The sequence below is a fragment of the Grus americana genome, chromosome 18, assembly GCF_028858705.1.
Source record: "Grus americana isolate bGruAme1 chromosome 18, bGruAme1.mat, whole genome shotgun sequence".
NCBI classification, from domain to species: Eukaryota; Metazoa; Chordata; class Aves; order Gruiformes; family Gruidae; genus Grus; species Grus americana.
This window is the reverse complement of record NC_072869.1, coordinates 1,361,844-1,377,968: the sequence shown is the minus strand read 5'-3', so window position 1 is coordinate 1,377,968 and position 16,125 is coordinate 1,361,844. Positions and strand designations below refer to the sequence as shown.

Below are 16,125 nucleotides of genomic sequence, written 5' to 3'. Positions count from 1 at the left end.
TGCGGGTGGAAAGTGCGTTCCCAAGGCGCGATGGACCAGGACACAGATGGGGTTCAGGCTTCTGCCGAGGTTTATTTTGGGCTGGATCAGCCCCCACACACACATTCCTGACCCCGCAGCATCCCCCGCCCTGGGTGGCGGCCAGCACACCCTCAGTCCCTCGCCCCGACATGCACGATGTCTCCAAGCATCTTCAGCGCCATGAGCACGCCGGCGGCCTCGACCAGCACCAGCACGGCCGCGCTTGCCATGATGCCACCCGCCTGGCTGCGGAGCCAGGCGCCGAGCTGTGCCATGCAGCCCCCCAGGTGCACGACGGTGCCGGCTGCCGCGTCCCCTAGGCGCAGGGCCCCAAAAGCACACTGGGCATTGGCGACGGTGCCGTTCTGCCAGGGGTCCAGGCAGCAAGAGGCAGGGACGCTGCACGCCTGCGCTCCCGGGGCGCTGCAGTTGAAATACCTGCGGGGACGGACAAGAGGAGCTGCAGGGTCCGTGCACCTTCCCGGTGCGGGGACAGATCCCCCCTGCTGTGCACACACCCACACGCACCCCCCGGCACCCCGACTCACGGGTTGGTCTCCCAGTCGCGGTAAGAGCCAAGGCCGCAGCACCGCAGGCTCCGCTGCACCTCGTCCACCAGGAACCGCAGGTCGGGCTCCTCCTGGTAGTGCAGGAGGCAGAGGAGCAGGGCGTCCCGCAGGGCGTCCCGCAGCCGGTGCCGCATCGCCAACAGCAGCAGCCCCCCCAGCACCTCCAGCCCCGCGAAGGCGAGCACGGCCCCCACAAAGAAGCGCAGCAGGCAGCGGCTGGAGCGGAGGGCGCCCAGGCAGCCGGCCAGGGAGATGGTGCTGGCCCCCAGCCCCGCCAGCACGAAGAGCAGCATGGGGTCCGAGCCCAGCGGGGCCAGGCGCTCCCCCCCCAGCGAGCCCTTGGCCAGCAGCCCCCACACCCCCATGGCCAGGGTCAGCAGGCCCAGCAGGAGGAAGAGGAGGTTCCAGAGGAAGGCCAGGTACCGCACGCACTGGCTGAAGGTGTTCGGCTTGGGGGGGCCAGAGCACCACACCCCGGGGTCCTGTTCGGCTGTGGGAAGGTCCATGTCCCCAGCCAGCGAGCCGCCATCATCATCATCGGAGGAAGAGGAGTAGGGCAGCTCCACCAGCCTGGACGCCTGCACAGACAGACGAGCTGCTCGCAGCCGGTGGGGCAGAGCCCCAGCAGCCCCCCAGAAATGCCCCCCCTCAGCCCATGTACCCCCCTGTCCTGCAGCCAGGAGCTTCACAGGCTCCTGGAGCCACCATGCACCCCCTTTTGCAAGAGTCCCCTTGCAGGGTGCCCCCCCCAGCCGCCCCCCTCGCTGGGTCCCGGCGTTACCTGGGGCAGCAGCCGGGTGCTCTCCCCACTGCCGGCTGCCCCGTGGGGCCAGGAGAGCTGTGCTCTGCTCAGCGCCATCCTGCTCACAGCCCGGCAGTCACACTCCCATCATGTGAGGGGCTGTGGCTGGCGCTTAAATAGGGCTGCAGCTCCCGGCCCCACAGCTGGGCCCGATCCGGCGCCACTGCAGCACCCACGCACACCGCCCCGTTAGTGGGGTCGGTAATGGGGGCACAGCAGGATGCGTGGGGATTTGGGGTCAGTGGGGGCAGGCCCCAGCAGAGCCCACGTCCCGCTGCCCGGCCGATGGGAGCCCCTCCGGGCCCCGTGCAGGGGGCGAGGGGACACCGGGGGGGACCCACGCCCGGGCCGGACCCCACAGCGAGGATACGCGGGGCGGGGGGGGGGGGGGGGCAGGTTTGGGGAGGAACGCAGGAGCGGGCGCGGCGGCGGTGGGGGGGGACGGCTGTGGCGGTAGCACCGAGGCAGCGCGCGGGACAACTGTGGCGGTGGCACCGAGGCAGCACAGGGGGGCGGTTGTGGCGGGTGCACCGCCCCGCCCGGCCTCGGAACCCTCACGCGGCGGAACGCGGGTGCCGGGGAGCGGGGCCCGGGCGGTGGCGGCGCAGGCGGCGGGCCGGGCCCGGGAGGCGGCGGGCTGGGGCGGTCGGGCCGGGCGAGGCGGCGCGGAGCGGGCTGGACCGCGGCGGGCCGGGCCGGGCCGGGCCGGTAGCTGGGCGGCGCGGCGAGCCCCGGTCCCCGGCGGGCAGCGCCATGGCGGAAACGATCGTGAGTGGGGCCGGGTGGCGGCGGCCGGGGGGAGGGGCGATGAGGCAGCAGATTCCTGTGGGGCGGCGGGGCCGGGCCGCGCTCACCCCGCCCGGTGGGACCGCACCGGGCCGCCCCGGGGTCGCGCCGGCGTCTGGGCATCCCGCCGGGAGCCGGCCGGGAGCGTAGCACCCCCGGGGCCGGGGCCGGCCGGGACTGGCGGTGTCCGAGCCCGGCAGCTCCCCGGAGCGGTGCCTTGGACGGATTCCCCGTGGTTTTGCCCCAGGAAAGTGCCCCCTCGGAGCGTGCGGGGTTTGGGCCGTGGCCCCGGGGTCCCACTCAGCCCCGGGTGGGGATGTCTCGGGGAAAGGAGCCCGATCGTGGCCGGGCTGCCCACGTCGCCAGAGAAGGGGCTGGTCGGTACGGTAAAGGTCTCCGGCTCCCGTCAGGTCGGGCTTGTTCCCGTGCTGAAACTCGGGAGAGTGTAAAGGGGCTCCTGCCAGGTAATGCCAGGACACCGGCAGCCCCCTGTGTCCCTCCGTGTCCCTCCTTTCATCACGCATGCTGCCATCCTGAACACGGCTCTGCGTGACATGTCAGCGGGTGAACGAGCTCTTTAGAGCAACTCGAGTCCCTTCTCCGGTCCCTGGCAGCACGAGGACTCCCAACGTGTACATTTGCCACGTCCCTGCCTGCGAAGAATTGTCCCCAGCTTTTCCCCCTCAAAAGCTGCCAGTTTTTCCCATCTCTGACTTCAGGCTGCAGCAAAACTGCTGTTCGGTGTTTCACAGGAATCGCCTGAGCCTTGTGGCTCTTCTCGTCTTTTCAGTAGCGGTGGAGGCCGCACGTCAGTAATGTGGGTTGAAACACAACGACGGCGCAGGTGCCCATTAGCACCAGTTAGGTCAGTGTTTGTGTGTAGGCACCAAATAAATCGCTCCCATGGAAGCTCTGATTCACCCTCCTGAAAGTTTAATTCAGCGTCTGAGGTCAGAGCTTTGACAAAAAAAGCAGCGTTAGCATTTTTCTCGGTGCCAGCTTCTTGCCGTGCCTTGTGCATTAGGGTAATTCATCCTGCGGCGTGCAAACGTCGGTCCAGTGCTGCCCTGCCGAGAGCGAATTACTTCCTTGTGCATTTACACGCCCTTTTGAAGAGCAGTGTTAAAAGCAGGAGGGAGAGGCGGTGGGGATGGTCTGCATCGTCTCTGTGAAACTTCAGCATGGCTTCAGCGGGCTGCGGGCACAGGGTGGGCTCTGTCCCCTCCGGTCGCTAACTCCCTCTGTCTTCTTAACCCCGCAGATAATCCGCGTGCAGTCACCGGAAGGAGTGAAACGCATCACGGCCACGAAGCGAGAAACGGTGGCGACGTTCCTCAAGAAGGTACCCCGAGCCTCGTCGCACCCTCCCCGCTTGCCTGTGTGCCGACGGCAGCGAGGATCGGCATGCCTTGTGGGAAGCAGCATTTGTATTGGTGTAGCTGAAACCAGTTTTCTCATTGCTATTCCAGGAGGGAAATAACAAAATTAAAGGAGCAAACTTACTCAGCTTTTCAGTTGGAGTTGCCTGGGGTGGGAGCTTTCCTTTGGGGGAGGACACACGTTTTTAGTGTTCTCCCACAGAAACGGCAGTTGGGGAAGCAGAGGCTGACAGCGACACAGGAAAGCTGTTTGGTAATCAAAGCCTGCTGCAAGGCACTGGTCTCTTCAGGCGTGATCTAGCTGAAGCTCCGCTGCTTGATTTGTGGTTTGAGTAGCATTTGAATGTGTTTTGTGTGCCCCTGGTTTTCCAATATCATTTTGGAGAGAGCGAGCAAGGGATTGAGGCGAGATCTTAAGGCGATGCGAGAGCCTCCAGGGTCTCCTGGGAAACATGTTCCCCCCTGGGATGAGGAGAATGCACGGAGTGTTGGAGTTGTCAGATTTGGAGTTGGCCATAGCTTGTTCTTTGGTCTCAATGTTTAAAGTTTGCTATTTCAGAGTGAGCAGCTCTCCGTTTCCTTCCCTCCTGGAACTCTGCTGTAACCTGGAACCCTCAGATTAGGATTTCTTTGCTTCTTAAGAGAAGGACTTTGTGTTCCTGTGCCTGAAGGGCCATTCTTTTAGTCAGCTAGATTTCCTTTCCCCCTGCGAGGGGGAAGGGGAGCAGACTGAAACCTTCTGCTGCTTGTGAGTCATTTGCTTTGTTCTGAGCTTGGACCCACACCACGACAGCAATCCCCGCCCGCCTGAACGAAAATCCCGATGGATTTCAGGGCTGGGGCAGAGACACCCACTGCAGTCTCTGAACAGTCTCACCCAAGGAAAAACAACCAAAAAACATTGCTTTCAAAATCTCTGGAACCTGTGCAAAACAAGCTGCTCGGTTTCAGGGGTTCGTATTACCTGAGGCAGCATGGAACAATCGTGCTTGCAACCGGTTACCTCGGAACAAAAGCATGGGCACTCACTGACATTGCCTGTTGATCTAGGGAAAGCGATATCCTCTTGCTGAGCTGAATCCAAGAAACATTTGGGTTTCTTTCCTGATATAGGGCTTGCTTGAAAGAGAAAAGTTACAAATTTCACCACCTAAGTTCCGTGCGCATTAATAGCCATGCATTTTAACCCTGAAACATCAATCCATATGGTGGGTTTAGCTAGATAGCTGTAATTAAAGAGGCGTCAGGTTGCTGCTTCTGTCTTTGCAATTAACTTCGATCTCCTCCTCGACGACTCCAGAGAAGCCACAAAAGAAGTGTGCGAGAACGCACGCTTCAGAGGGGTAAGGGCCTCGATAGTCACAGCGCTCTGTCTTTTCTAGCGCATCCTAGGTACGAGTGCTAAAGAAGTAAACTCTCAGGTTAGCGTCGAGTTAAGAACTAACTCGAGCCTTTTGTTAATGTATTGCGGAATTTGTCTCCCCTCAAAACCGGGTGAAGTCTGTGCCCTGACAAACTAACGTTTCACAGGCGGATGGACCATTTGAAAGTTGTGCTTCCATTCAGATGGCAGATCACAAATAGCAGCGAAGCTGACAGTAAAGAAACTGCTTTCCATGACTTTGCTCACATAACAGTCGTGTTTGTGGCTTGTTAGATTCGTCCTGTGTGCAGTCACTGTCTCTGAGCCCTACCAAAGCCACAGAGTGGCCAAATGTGAAAATTGCTGTTGCTGCGAAGAGGCGTTTGACTGATTCAGAGTGAAGCAGCCTTAAACTGAGCTGGTGAGAGGATGAGCAGGGGTAAAAAAAACCTTCCTGGGGACTGAGAGGTGGTTATTGTGAGGGTAAGAGGCGCATGGAGGAAAGAGAAAGGAGAACAGCAGGAAGAGCTTGAGTGAAACTCAAGAGGTGAAGATCTGGACTGAGGAATTCTGGTCATAGGAGGATGGGAATGACCTGGCTGGTATGCGCTGGCAAGGCTGGAGCGAGAGCGCTGGGGTGATGGGGAAGGTAGTTTCCCCCCTCTAGTCATGGCAGTGCTTGCCTGGATTTAGATAAATACGACGTTTGTGTTGTGTGAGAGAGAGACATGGTCTGTTTAAGTTGCTTTTTTTAATAGATTGCTCGTGTTACTAAGTGTTCCAATCTTTCTGTTATCCTGTGCTCTTCAGAATTCAGCTAAACTTTTGCAATACAAGTTCCCTGGACTTAGCACTGGCTCTGAGCAGCTTTCAGCATCTGACCGGGGGTGTGAGGTATCTTAAACCTTGTCATTCTTCTCTCTCTTTCAGGTTGCAAAAGAATTTGGTTTCAGGAATAATGGGTTTTCTGTCTACACCAATAGAAACAGGACAGGAGAGATCACAGCGTCGCAAAACAAATCCCTCAACTTACTGAAAATCAAGTGAGTCCTGACAGAGAGCGCTGGGGGGGAAGGGGGGGCTGTGTACAACAGGGTGCCTCTTCTCTGAGCGGGTCTGGACTCCTCCCTCCGAACTGGGCGGCAGCAGGCGACACCCCCCCACAGCAGCCATAAGTTTTCGCCTCTCACTCGCCAACTACTTGAAGAGGCAAACTCGATTGATGTGCCACACTGGGGGCAATCACAATGCCCACGTGTGAGGCTGTGGCAGCCATTTCTTGGGTCACTCTCTGCGTTGCTGTTTGCTCGTTGTGGTGAGGCAGCGCCGGGCCTCCTGTTTCATCTCGTACAGCCTGCAGTGAGCTCCCTCATCCCCGCTTTTGCTCACACCGTCCTTTTCTTCTGCGTCGGTGCCAGAGTCTGATAGTCCCCAGGGTTCCTGCCTTCTGTAGCCAGGCGCCTAGGGAGACCAGAGGTGCTGAATGGTGCGATCGCTTCGTGTTTGGCTGAGAACGTCTTCATTCTGCTCATGTCAAGAATAATGTTAAACTGACTAAAAATACAAGAGCTGTTACCACCGCGCACAACTTGTCGCTTGAACGTGTCAGTGCTGGCAGCTGCCTTGGGAAGGCTGTGACTGGAGGGATCCGCACGAGTCCTTGTCCCTGCTGGAGCTGTTGCTTCTCTGTGTAGGCTCCCTTTGCGTTTTTTTCATCTTTTTCCCTCGATCTTCTCTCCCGATTAAAAGATTTGCATTTGTTGTGACAATGACCAAAGCAGCAGAAAGCGATGGCTAACGGAACAGCTCTAGACTGCTGCATTTGCTTGTGTGTTTTTAGTTTGTTATAAATTACACTCTCTTCTGTGGTCCGGGAGGTTTGCTACCCAGAAGCGTGCACTAAAGGTGTATGAACGTTAATGTGGTTTGTAACCTGCCACGGACCAAGCCCAGGCGTTTCCTATGCAAAGGAGCCGATTCCTCCGGGCGATTGCGGTGATGATCCGGTGTAGTTCGGTTGTTGGTGAAAGGGGATGGTGGAGAGGGTGGACCTTGAGCTGATCCCCCTGTGTTGTGTTTCCACACCCATAGGCATGGTGATATGCTGTTCCTCTACCCCTCGAGCCCGGCCGGCTCCTCCTCAGAGACCATGGACACCTCCGTCTCCCAGGGCTTGCGACCTGTGGGAGCCCCCCAGGTGGTGGAAGATGAGATCGACCAGTATCTGATCAAACAGGATGGGAAAATTTACCGAAATCGAGACCAGCAGCTGTAAGTACAGGTGGACTTTGTTTCTGTCAATACATCTGTGCCCCCCCAGAGCTTGTAACATCTTGTCTGAAACCAGCGGCCAGGAAGCGTGCTATGGGAACTGCCCTCTGAGCCGCTGCTCTATCCCTCGCTGCCTTTGAAACGTTCACGAGGGAAAACAGCCCTTGCCATTGTCCTGGAAGGTTAAATGGAGCTCTGGTGAGCTGAGGAAGGAAGTAGATACCAAAATCCCAGGGTCTTTGCCAGGAAGGACTCATTCAGAGCATCTATTGTTCTGGTCAAGGTGGCCCCTGCTGTGGGACTTGTGACCATATATTTTGTGCTCATAAAACATTTGGAGCTCTCTAGATTAAAATGAATACTTTGGATTCTTCCCCGGGACATCCTGGCAGCCGGTGCTGTGCAGAAATACTAGATTATGCTCCGTGTGTGGCATATTGCTTAATAACAGGGGCCTGCTCTCTGCTGTAGCTTCTGTTCCATATGGTCTCAATATGTGGCTCCCCGTCGTTTGGGTCCCGAGGTGACGGGCGTGTGGGGCGGCAGGGCCGGGTCTCCATCACAGCAGAGGTGCCGACAGGGAAACACGCTTTCAGCCCGAGCCACCATCTCTGCATTGTCCGGCCAGTGCCGGATGAGCATCAAGGTCAGGTTTGTTTTCTAAATCACGGGCGGCTCCTCTGTCGGAGTGGAGACCTGAGCTCTGTCACCTTTTCTGGCTGCCTGGGCAGAGTCTGCGCTAGGAGGGACTCCCTGATCTTAGAGGTCTTTTCCAACCTAAATGATTCTGTGACACAACCGCGCGTCGCTGTCTTCGGCGCTGGGATGGGTGCGTGTGTCGCCTCACTGAGGGTGTCCCAAGCAGAAGCGCTTCCGTGTCTTCAGATCCAGCCACTCCTCTTAATGGAAGAACAAAGAAGTGAAGGGAATGAGTGGAAATATCCAATGGCAGGGACGTGGAAGTGCGACTTGGGTCTCTGCCTGCTTGGTTTTTGGCTTCCTTTCCATCACGTGCCTTTCTAACCTTTCCGTGAAACCAGGGAGTCCATTTTGCTCACAGAAATGCAGCAAAGTTTAGCTTTGCCAAAACTCTTAGCTGCGAGAGGCTTAGGTAAACAAAGCAGCTTGTATTTTTTTTTTGTAAAAGTAATATACAACGGTGAGTTCATACCACCGTAAATCTACACTGATGCTGCTAAAACGTCCTCTGTCCGGATGGTTGGTTTTTATTGCTCATCGTTAACAATGTCCCAGTTGGCTCTTGGCCTGATCTGGTTGTTGGCTTGGGGCTGGCCTCCTCTGCAAAGTAACTTCTGAAAGGGCTCGAGTGAAAATTTTAAAGGCAACCAGGAATTCTTTCTAAAACAGAATAGCTCCCCCTTCCTCATTGTTGTCTTCCGTATGGTTTATCTTTAGTGCTGCAGCAGTGAGGAAGTTTGGAGAGCTGTAGCCTTTACGTGAAAAATCCTATCTAACCTTTTCAGGCTGATGATAAACGAGGGAAATGTCACATTATTGAAACAATAAAGGCAAACCCCACCACTCCATGGCAAAAACATTGTCTTTAACTTGACCACATTTTTCAAAAGAATAAATGAAGGTATTGTTCTTAGCAGGGAGCCAAAGCACAGTGGTGGATATTTATGATAAAAAGAGTGTGTCTGGGCTTGTTCCTGTGTTTGTGAGTGCATATCAATCTAAACACGGAGGGATGCTGGCGTTCGGCTGAGTGCATTAGCAGCCTTGAGTGGTCCTTTATGGACATTATCTGCCACAATACTTGGTTAAAAGCAACACTGCAACTGGATCCCATCCGTTCCCTCTTTACAAGAGCCAACACCAAGCTCCTCTCTAGAGGCTTTCCTTTGAAAACGAGCACTGACCTAGTGCTGCGCCAGAGGTGAGGGTGGAATTTTTTGGTTTGGGTTTTTTTTTTTTTAAAGCGATTGCCTCAAAAGGAGGTGTCTTCCCCTCTGTTTTGTCACTTTACCCAGCAGGTCTTTATCTGTCCGATAAACACACGCTTCCCTGTTTGTTCCAGACCATCCTCTAGTGCCTGATAAAGGCTGAATGTTTTGGTTGTCTTTTTGTTAAACCACATAGGCCAGCCCTGTGACGTAGATTTAAAATTCTTGGAATTGAAACACAACCTCAACGCGGGGTTGTAAAACCCGAGAAGCTGTGATCTGACATTGGTTCACGTGGCTGTTCCGAGAGCGGAGCCGCTTGCCAGTCACACCGACATAAGGAAGGTTTGATCTTGACCTGGGACTCTTGGATTTAACCTGAAGCTGTTGCCATCTCTTTACATGAAATTGTCTTGTGGTGATCATAGTCCCTTGTGGGTGGAGAGTTGCTTAGAGCCGCAGGATTGCACAGACCTTCCACACCAAAACTATTAGTCTAGAGCAACTTTTACAGTCTGACTTTCCTGCTATTAAATAAGATTTAACACTACTTCTCTTTCTCTTTGCGTAGGTGTCGCCACGGCCCCTTGGGTAAATGCGTGCATTGCGTACCACTGGAGGTAAGAGCCCCGAGAAGGCGTTCTAGAAAGTTGCATGAAAGCACGTCACCCAAAGCTCTTGGGTTCCGTTTCTTCCAGTATGAACGCTTTTCCTCAGAGCGCTGCCCACGTAGAGATGGCAGCTCTGGGTCAGAATCCTGCCGTGTGCTGGCAAAAGGTGCCGGCTCACGTCCAGGATCACTAAAGCTCTAGGCCTTCGCGACCCTGGGTTTATTCTGGTTAACGCTCTGTTTTTCTGCAGTAATGGGTTTAACAGAAAGTGCTTTAGAGAAGCTCCAGTTTTCCTCCCTCTTCACTCTTGCCTGCATCTTCTTGTTTCATCCCCTCTCTCCTGGATCCCAGCACTTCCCAGTTTAACCGCGTATTATTCAGGTTGAAGGCAGCGTTAGTTATGCCTACGAATGTGCTAAGCTGTATAATTTATGGTACAAAGCAGCCATCCCTCAAAAGTCGCTGTGAGCCAGGATGGCTGTTTCCCCGCTTCCCTGCCGTGTGCTCTGTGAGTTCTTTGGCCGTGTTTGAGCAGCTGGGCTTTTTGTTTGTTGTTAGATATTGAAAGGAAAAAGCATTTTGCCTTTGAGGCTCGTTCTGATTTGTGGAGCCAATCTGTTATAAAAGTAGGAGGCGATAATAAAACTGGCTGTTGCAAAGCCCCACTGTTTCTGTCACAGTAGTAGCTCCCTTGAAAATGAGCCTAAATTTTCTTGATTGTTTCCACATTGAGAGCCTGTGGGGTTGACTCTAGAACATACATTTGTTTAGTGATCAATGTATTATCAGACAGGTGTCTGACCTGGCTTTTCTTTGTGTGGTGTTTTTGGCAGCCTTTTGATGAGGATTATTTAAACCATCTGGAACCTCCTGTGAAGCATATGTCGTTCCATGCCTACATCAGGAAGCTGACCGGAGGGGCAGACAAGTAAGAAGATCTCTGTGTTTAAGGGAATCTAGTTGGAGCTTTTTTTTTAAAATACAAATGAAAGTACAGACAGATCTCACCAGAGTAGTGTTGGTTATAACTATTGAATGGCACACTGAGAAGAAAACAACACCTTAAAAAAAAAAAAGGGGGGAAAAAAAGAGACAGGGAAAAAAAATTAAGTCTGTGTCTTTCTTTTCTTTTTTTGCTGTGGGAGTGTAATTGCTCCCAGGAAACACTACTGATGGGGGGAGAAGGCCAGATAGAAGGAAAGAGGTTCCCTAATTATACCGAGCTCTGAGCTGGGGCCTCAAACCTTGCAGAGAGGCAGCGAGATTGTGGTGGACCTGGGGAGCTTGTATTCACCGGCGGCAGTTCTTACCTACAAACATGAACAGGACAGAAAGACGAGCCTAACATTCCTCAGGGCCTGTTCTGCTCTGTCCCGCGCTCAGTGTGTTCTCAGTGAAACCCTTTCTTGTCGTGGTGCCGTAGTTCTCCACCCGCTAACTGGAAAATAAGGCGTGCTGCCCCGCCGTGGGGTGGAGGATGCTGTGGTGACACAGGCCAGATAAGTGCTGAGCAGAGAGGAAGCACCAAAAGAAGTATTTATTTCTTTATGCCTTGCTGTGGCGCACGTGTTCAGCAAAAGACTGAAAGTCCCCTTCGGTGATGCCGGGGAACCCACTGCGTTCTGAAATGCAGCTCCTTTAGGTTAGTTATGCAGAGGTGTAACCTTCTCCCTCCTGTTCCTAAATGCCACTGGGATTTTTTTAATGTCTTCACGAGATGCAGCTCAAGTCCGTGATGCTTTCATTTGAAAGGAACTTCCCTTTGCAGGAAGCCTTGTGCACATGGAAGGAGGTCTAATTTGCCCTAGCAGTATAATCTGTTACTTCCCACATGCTGCATAAATTATTTAAGCAGGGTCCCACGAGTTTTCTGTCTCTGCTCTTGCTCGGATATCTGCTTAGGAGCCGAGTCAGGGACCACATGTTGGCCTCTTGACCTCCCTCGCTGAGTGGGCAGCAGAGGTTACTTGGGGACCTCGGGAGCGGAGCAATATCCCCGTGGGAGCTTGCAGAGCACTTTGAGCTCCTCTGAAGATGCAAAGCATTGGTGCCACCGTATCTCCTCTGCCCTGCTTCCTCTACGATATTTTTGAGACCCAGAAGCATTTACCGTGGTAACAGCAGCCTTCTCTTTTCCTTCTTGCAGGGGGAAATTTGTTGCCCTGGAAAACATCAGCTGTAAGATCAAATCAGGCTGTGAAGGGCACCCTCCATGGCCAGAAGGCATTTGCACAAAGTGTCAGCCAAGTGCCATCACTCTCAACAGACAGGTGAGACGGAGCTCGCAGGAGCCCCTGTGCTTAAGCTGAGAAGGGCCTTGACTTTGACTTTTGGAGAGGTGACTTCAGGAACAGCCAGCTTGGAGCAAGAAGCCTTTGCGTATTGGCAGTTGTTGGGGAAATGGCTGTTAAGGTCTTCAGTCCTTGCAGAAAAGGACTCCAAAATGTATCTGGTCCAGCAGTTTCCTCTTTATGCAGAGGACATCTGAGCTGGCACTGGTAGCGATGAATCTCTACTCTTTTTCCTCATAGGACCCAAAAGGCCACCCACTGTTCTTGTTTCCTCTTAAATTTCACTGTCTTTTTTTTTTTTTTTTTTTTTAGTTGCAAAGGCTCTTGGGGTAAGGGCCCCAGTAAAGAAGCCAAGCTAATGGGGTGCTGGGGATGCTGGGTGCTTCCCCGTGGTGGGTTCTGCTTGCCAGGCAGGGGAGTGATGCCGAAGGCAGCAGGGGGAAGAGGGAGGGAGCGAGGTAGTTTCCTTGTCCCTGCTTGGGCAGGATTTGGCTGCAAGGGGTGGTGTGCGCCCTAGGTAGCTTGGGGGTCTCTGGGGAAGGTGTTGGCAATAGAGTAAATGGACGTAGTCGAGGATGGCCTGACGCTTGAACTTTGTCAAACAGAAATACAGGCATGTTGACAACATCATGTTTGAGAACCACACAATTGCAGATCGCTTCCTAGACTTCTGGCGGAAGACAGGAAACCAACATCTTGGGTATCTGTATGGCCGGTACACAGAGCACAAAGACATCCCTCTGGGGATCCGGGCGGAGGTCGCTGCCATCTATGAACCCCCACAGGTAACAGCCGGGTGCCGTGGCATCAGTGTCGGCTCATAAAGATAATTGGGAAACACGGAAATGCTTTTTTGTTTGGGAAACCTCACGCAGTGTTTCCGACTGCAGCTCCATAAGGAAAACAGTCACATGAAGAAGATGTCGTAGTGTATGTCTGTGTGTGTGTGTTATTGCCACTGAATTTTAAAACCTGAATTTGCTTTTTGTTATTTTTCCATTTTCTTTCTATTACTGTGTGCTCAGGTGATTTAAAGCTCGAAAACAAATTCTGTACTAGGAAAAAAAAAAAGAAAAAGTTGTGGCCCTTGCTTCAATTTATCAGCTCCCTGGGAAAATTTAAGCAGCTTAATTAGACAAAAATGAAGTCTGCTGCCTTGATCAGGAGGCCGAGGGTGAGATTTGATGCCTCAGAGCAGCCAGGAGTCCCCACTAGATGGTGCACGGCACCGCGCAGCACCGCGCTCGGCGCCGCCAAGTCCTGCCGGGAGGCTGCAGCCAGAGCGGGTCCGGCCGAGCCTGGCCTCCCGGGGAACGCCAAAGCTGAATTTGGTGTCAGAGAGCAGAAAATGGAGATGGAGAAGCCACTCTGCCCACAACACAAGGCTCAGCTTGAAGTTGAGTTTGCCTACTGGCTGCTTCAAAGTCACTTTTCTAAGTGCAGACACCGTGTACACAAACAGATCGTGGTGAATCGTATGTTTCCTTCCTCTTGGATGATTTTTGCAGAGTTGCTAGAGTAAAATGCAACAGATTTGTCAGTGGAAAAAGAACAAATGGATCTTTGGGAGCGTGTGTGTGAGCAGAATCGCAAGCCCTCTATTGTTTCAGTGTTGCTGTTAAGCCCCTGCTTTGGAAGTTCATATGCTTCTTTTTGTGCACGGTAAAAGCAAGGAAGTTTTTGCTCTCCTGGCAAGCAGTCTCTGCTGTGCTTCTTGACACGGCATCTCCCCACACGAGAAAGCTCGCCTCTGGAACGTACCCAGATGGAGTTGTGTTTTCCAGAGCGCGGGGGGAAGGCCTGGGCATGGGCTCTTGGATTCCCTGGATTTCTGCCTCTCTGCTGCTCTAAGATTCAAACAAATGAAACGGCGGTACAAAACTGGCAGGTTGAACACAGAGCTTTGGAAAAATTATATAATCTCTCATCTTTTTCCGGAAACAGCAATGACCTGCTTGTAAATACGGAGTCTTTCATTCATAAACCCCAAAATAGTTTGCAAAAAGAGCTCCGACAGGATGGGTCTGTGAATAGCGAGGTCTCTGGGGTGAAACTGGTCAGTGGTGATGCCGAAGGGAAAACCCAGACCTCTGCTTCCATCCTCTGCCTCACTCCTGACAATCACCAAATGTACTGTGTTTTTTTTCCCTTTCTATTTTACTAGCAAGTTTTTCTTTGCTGCAGATTGGTACGCAGAACAGCCTGGAGATCCTGGAAGATCCAAAAGCTGAGGTTGTGGATGAGATTGCTGCAAAGCTTGGACTGAGAAAGGTTAGGATGTTGTTGGATCTCATGTGTCTTTGGCAATGAAGAAAGTCATCGGCGGTTCTCTTCAGCTCCGCGGGGTTATTCAAGACTGTTTGGGCACACCTGAAATCTAGCTTAAGTGTCGGTAGCTCTTAGGCTTTTAGGTATGAAAAACAAAACGAGAGCATTTTCCTGAGCACGAGCACCTAGCAGGGCTGTGCAGCTGAAGTCAGCAGTCCTCTGTCACGAACGACATCAAAGGGAGTAGCAAAGAAGCAGAAACATGGTTTTCCCTTTATTTCTCCTCAGATAAGAGCCGTTCCTAGCAGCATCTCCCTGGTGAGTGCTAATTTGGCGCAGATGTAGCCGGAGTTGCCTTCCGAGTTTGTTCTTCCTTTTGACGGAACCTGTGCTCCAGGAGCGGAGGCTCCTGCTTGTTCTTCCTTCTCCTCTGTGGGGTCCCGTCTCCTGGCGCTGCTCAGGCAGTTAATTTGTACGTCGGGCAGAGGTGCGGGTCCCCCGGCAGCTGAGTCCCCTGTTCCCCTCGCGCCCTGCCAGTCGTCCCATCCGGACGTACAGGTATGGGGATCCCACAGCTTGCTGCCATCTCTCAAACCTGTACTGATATTTTCCGGTTTGGGAAATCTTTTGGTATCGTGTGAATGCCAAGCATGAGATGTACACAAGCGTACACAAACAAGATTTGACTTGCTAAAGAAAACACAAACCAGAAAAGGCTCAGTACAGTAGACTGTAAACATCTGTGATGAGGTCTTTTGTTCTCCAAAGATAAGATCTTTAGCCTTTTGCCAGTGTCTGAAGCAAAGCTTCTGTGTGTGTTAGTTACTTCCATGCTTTTTCTCCGCTTGTCCCATCAGATATTTTTAATCAATATGACTTAACGCATAATGTACTGCTGGTTGCAGGTTTTTGTCCGTCTGGGCTCTGCTAGGAATCTGAATCAGCAGTTTTTCCTCTGAAGGGTTAAAGCTGTGAGAGTCAATTGGAGCTGTTTTTAGCACGTGAGCAGAAGGGTTCACGCAGCGGTGTGTGTGTACACATCGATACTCGTATGTGCAAACAATGCAGAAAGCAGGAATGTGGTTTTTGGATCGGAGCGGACTCTGATTTGGCATGAATCATACTCCAGTGGGAACATATGAGCTTTATCTTAACTAGTGACTGCGAGCTTCAAAATGAGATCATGTGAGCTGCTTTGTCATCTGCTGGCGCTCCCGACGCTGCTTTGCTCTGAATGCTCAATAGGAAATGCTTTTTGCTGTGGGTGGGAGGAGGTAGCGGTTGAGAGGCCTCTTGCAGCCTCCAGATCTTTCCATGAAAAAATATTCCATAGTGAAACATAAAGCTGCAGGTGCCCCCGGCCGGCCAGCTGGCATGCTGCTCCTGGAAATCGGATTCAAATGAGCCCGGCACAGCTGGGAGAGCCATTTCCTTCAGGCAGCGTACAGCAGGGCTGTGCGAGGAGCCAAGAACATCTTGTCCTGCTAGGAGAAAATGTATAAGCTCTCTTCTGGTTTGGGTTTTGGGTTTGGTTTGTTGGGGTTTTTTTTGCTTCTTAAAGCAACTTTCTCCATAACACTTCTTTATAGGTTGGCTGGATATTTACTGATCTGGTCTCTGAAGACACACGGAAAGGGACTGTTCGATACAGCAGAAACAAGGTGAGATTCAAGTGTGCAGCTAATTATAGCTGCTGGTACGGAGGGTTTGTGTAATAGCATAAACGCTGGCTGTGCCAGGCAGAGTACTGAGCCAGGGCAGCACAGGGCTGGAGGTGACGCTGGGACTGGAATTCTTGTGAAATGGGGTTTTTTTTGAAAGCTGGAGAGGGACTGTTTGCAAGGGCAGGGAGTGACA

General features: G+C 53.0%; 2 protein-coding genes across 2 annotated transcripts in view; one reads left to right on the top strand and one right to left on the bottom strand.

Annotated features, from left to right (window-relative positions):
* Nucleotides 1-152: 152 nt before the first annotated feature.
* On the bottom strand, nt 153-1,449 carry TSPAN10 (tetraspanin 10). Its single transcript, XM_054846882.1, has 3 exons — nt 1,372-1,449; nt 570-1,168; nt 153-459 (listed from the first exon to the last, which is right to left on the bottom strand). The coding sequence occupies exons 1-3, from the start codon at nt 1,447-1,449 to the stop codon at nt 153-155; spliced, it is 984 nt and encodes a 327-aa protein (XP_054702857.1).
* Nucleotides 1,450-1,972: 523 nt separating this feature from the next.
* The window catches only part of NPLOC4 (NPL4 homolog, ubiquitin recognition factor), a 30,506-nt gene continuing 16,353 nt past the window's right edge, over nt 1,973-16,125 (top strand). The window contains exons 1-10 of the mRNA XM_054846301.1: nt 1,973-2,160; nt 3,440-3,520; nt 5,851-5,963; nt 7,012-7,191; nt 9,670-9,718; nt 10,543-10,637; nt 11,856-11,979; nt 12,606-12,785; nt 14,185-14,271; nt 15,858-15,929. Coding sequence (XP_054702276.1) covers nt 2,146-2,160; nt 3,440-3,520; nt 5,851-5,963; nt 7,012-7,191; nt 9,670-9,718; nt 10,543-10,637; nt 11,856-11,979; nt 12,606-12,785; nt 14,185-14,271; nt 15,858-15,929 — 996 coding nt within the window. The 5' untranslated portion in view covers nt 1,973-2,145. The remainder of the gene's footprint in view (nt 2,161-3,439; nt 3,521-5,850; nt 5,964-7,011; nt 7,192-9,669; nt 9,719-10,542; nt 10,638-11,855; nt 11,980-12,605; nt 12,786-14,184; nt 14,272-15,857; nt 15,930-16,125) is intronic.

Excerpts from the sequence above, each read along its gene's own strand:
- TSPAN10 (XM_054846882.1), bottom strand. The coding sequence starts at position 1,449 with ATGGCGCTGAGCAGAGCACAGCTCTCCTGGCCCCACGGGGCAGCCGGC. Across the intron at positions 1,169-1,371 it reads GCACCCGGCTGCTGCCCCAG|GCGTCCAGGCTGGTGGAGCT; the intron begins GTAACGCCGGGA and ends CTGTCTGTGCAG. Across the intron at positions 460-569 it reads CGCGACTGGGAGACCAACCC|GTATTTCAACTGCAGCGCCC; the intron begins GTGAGTCGGGGT and ends CCGTCCCCGCAG.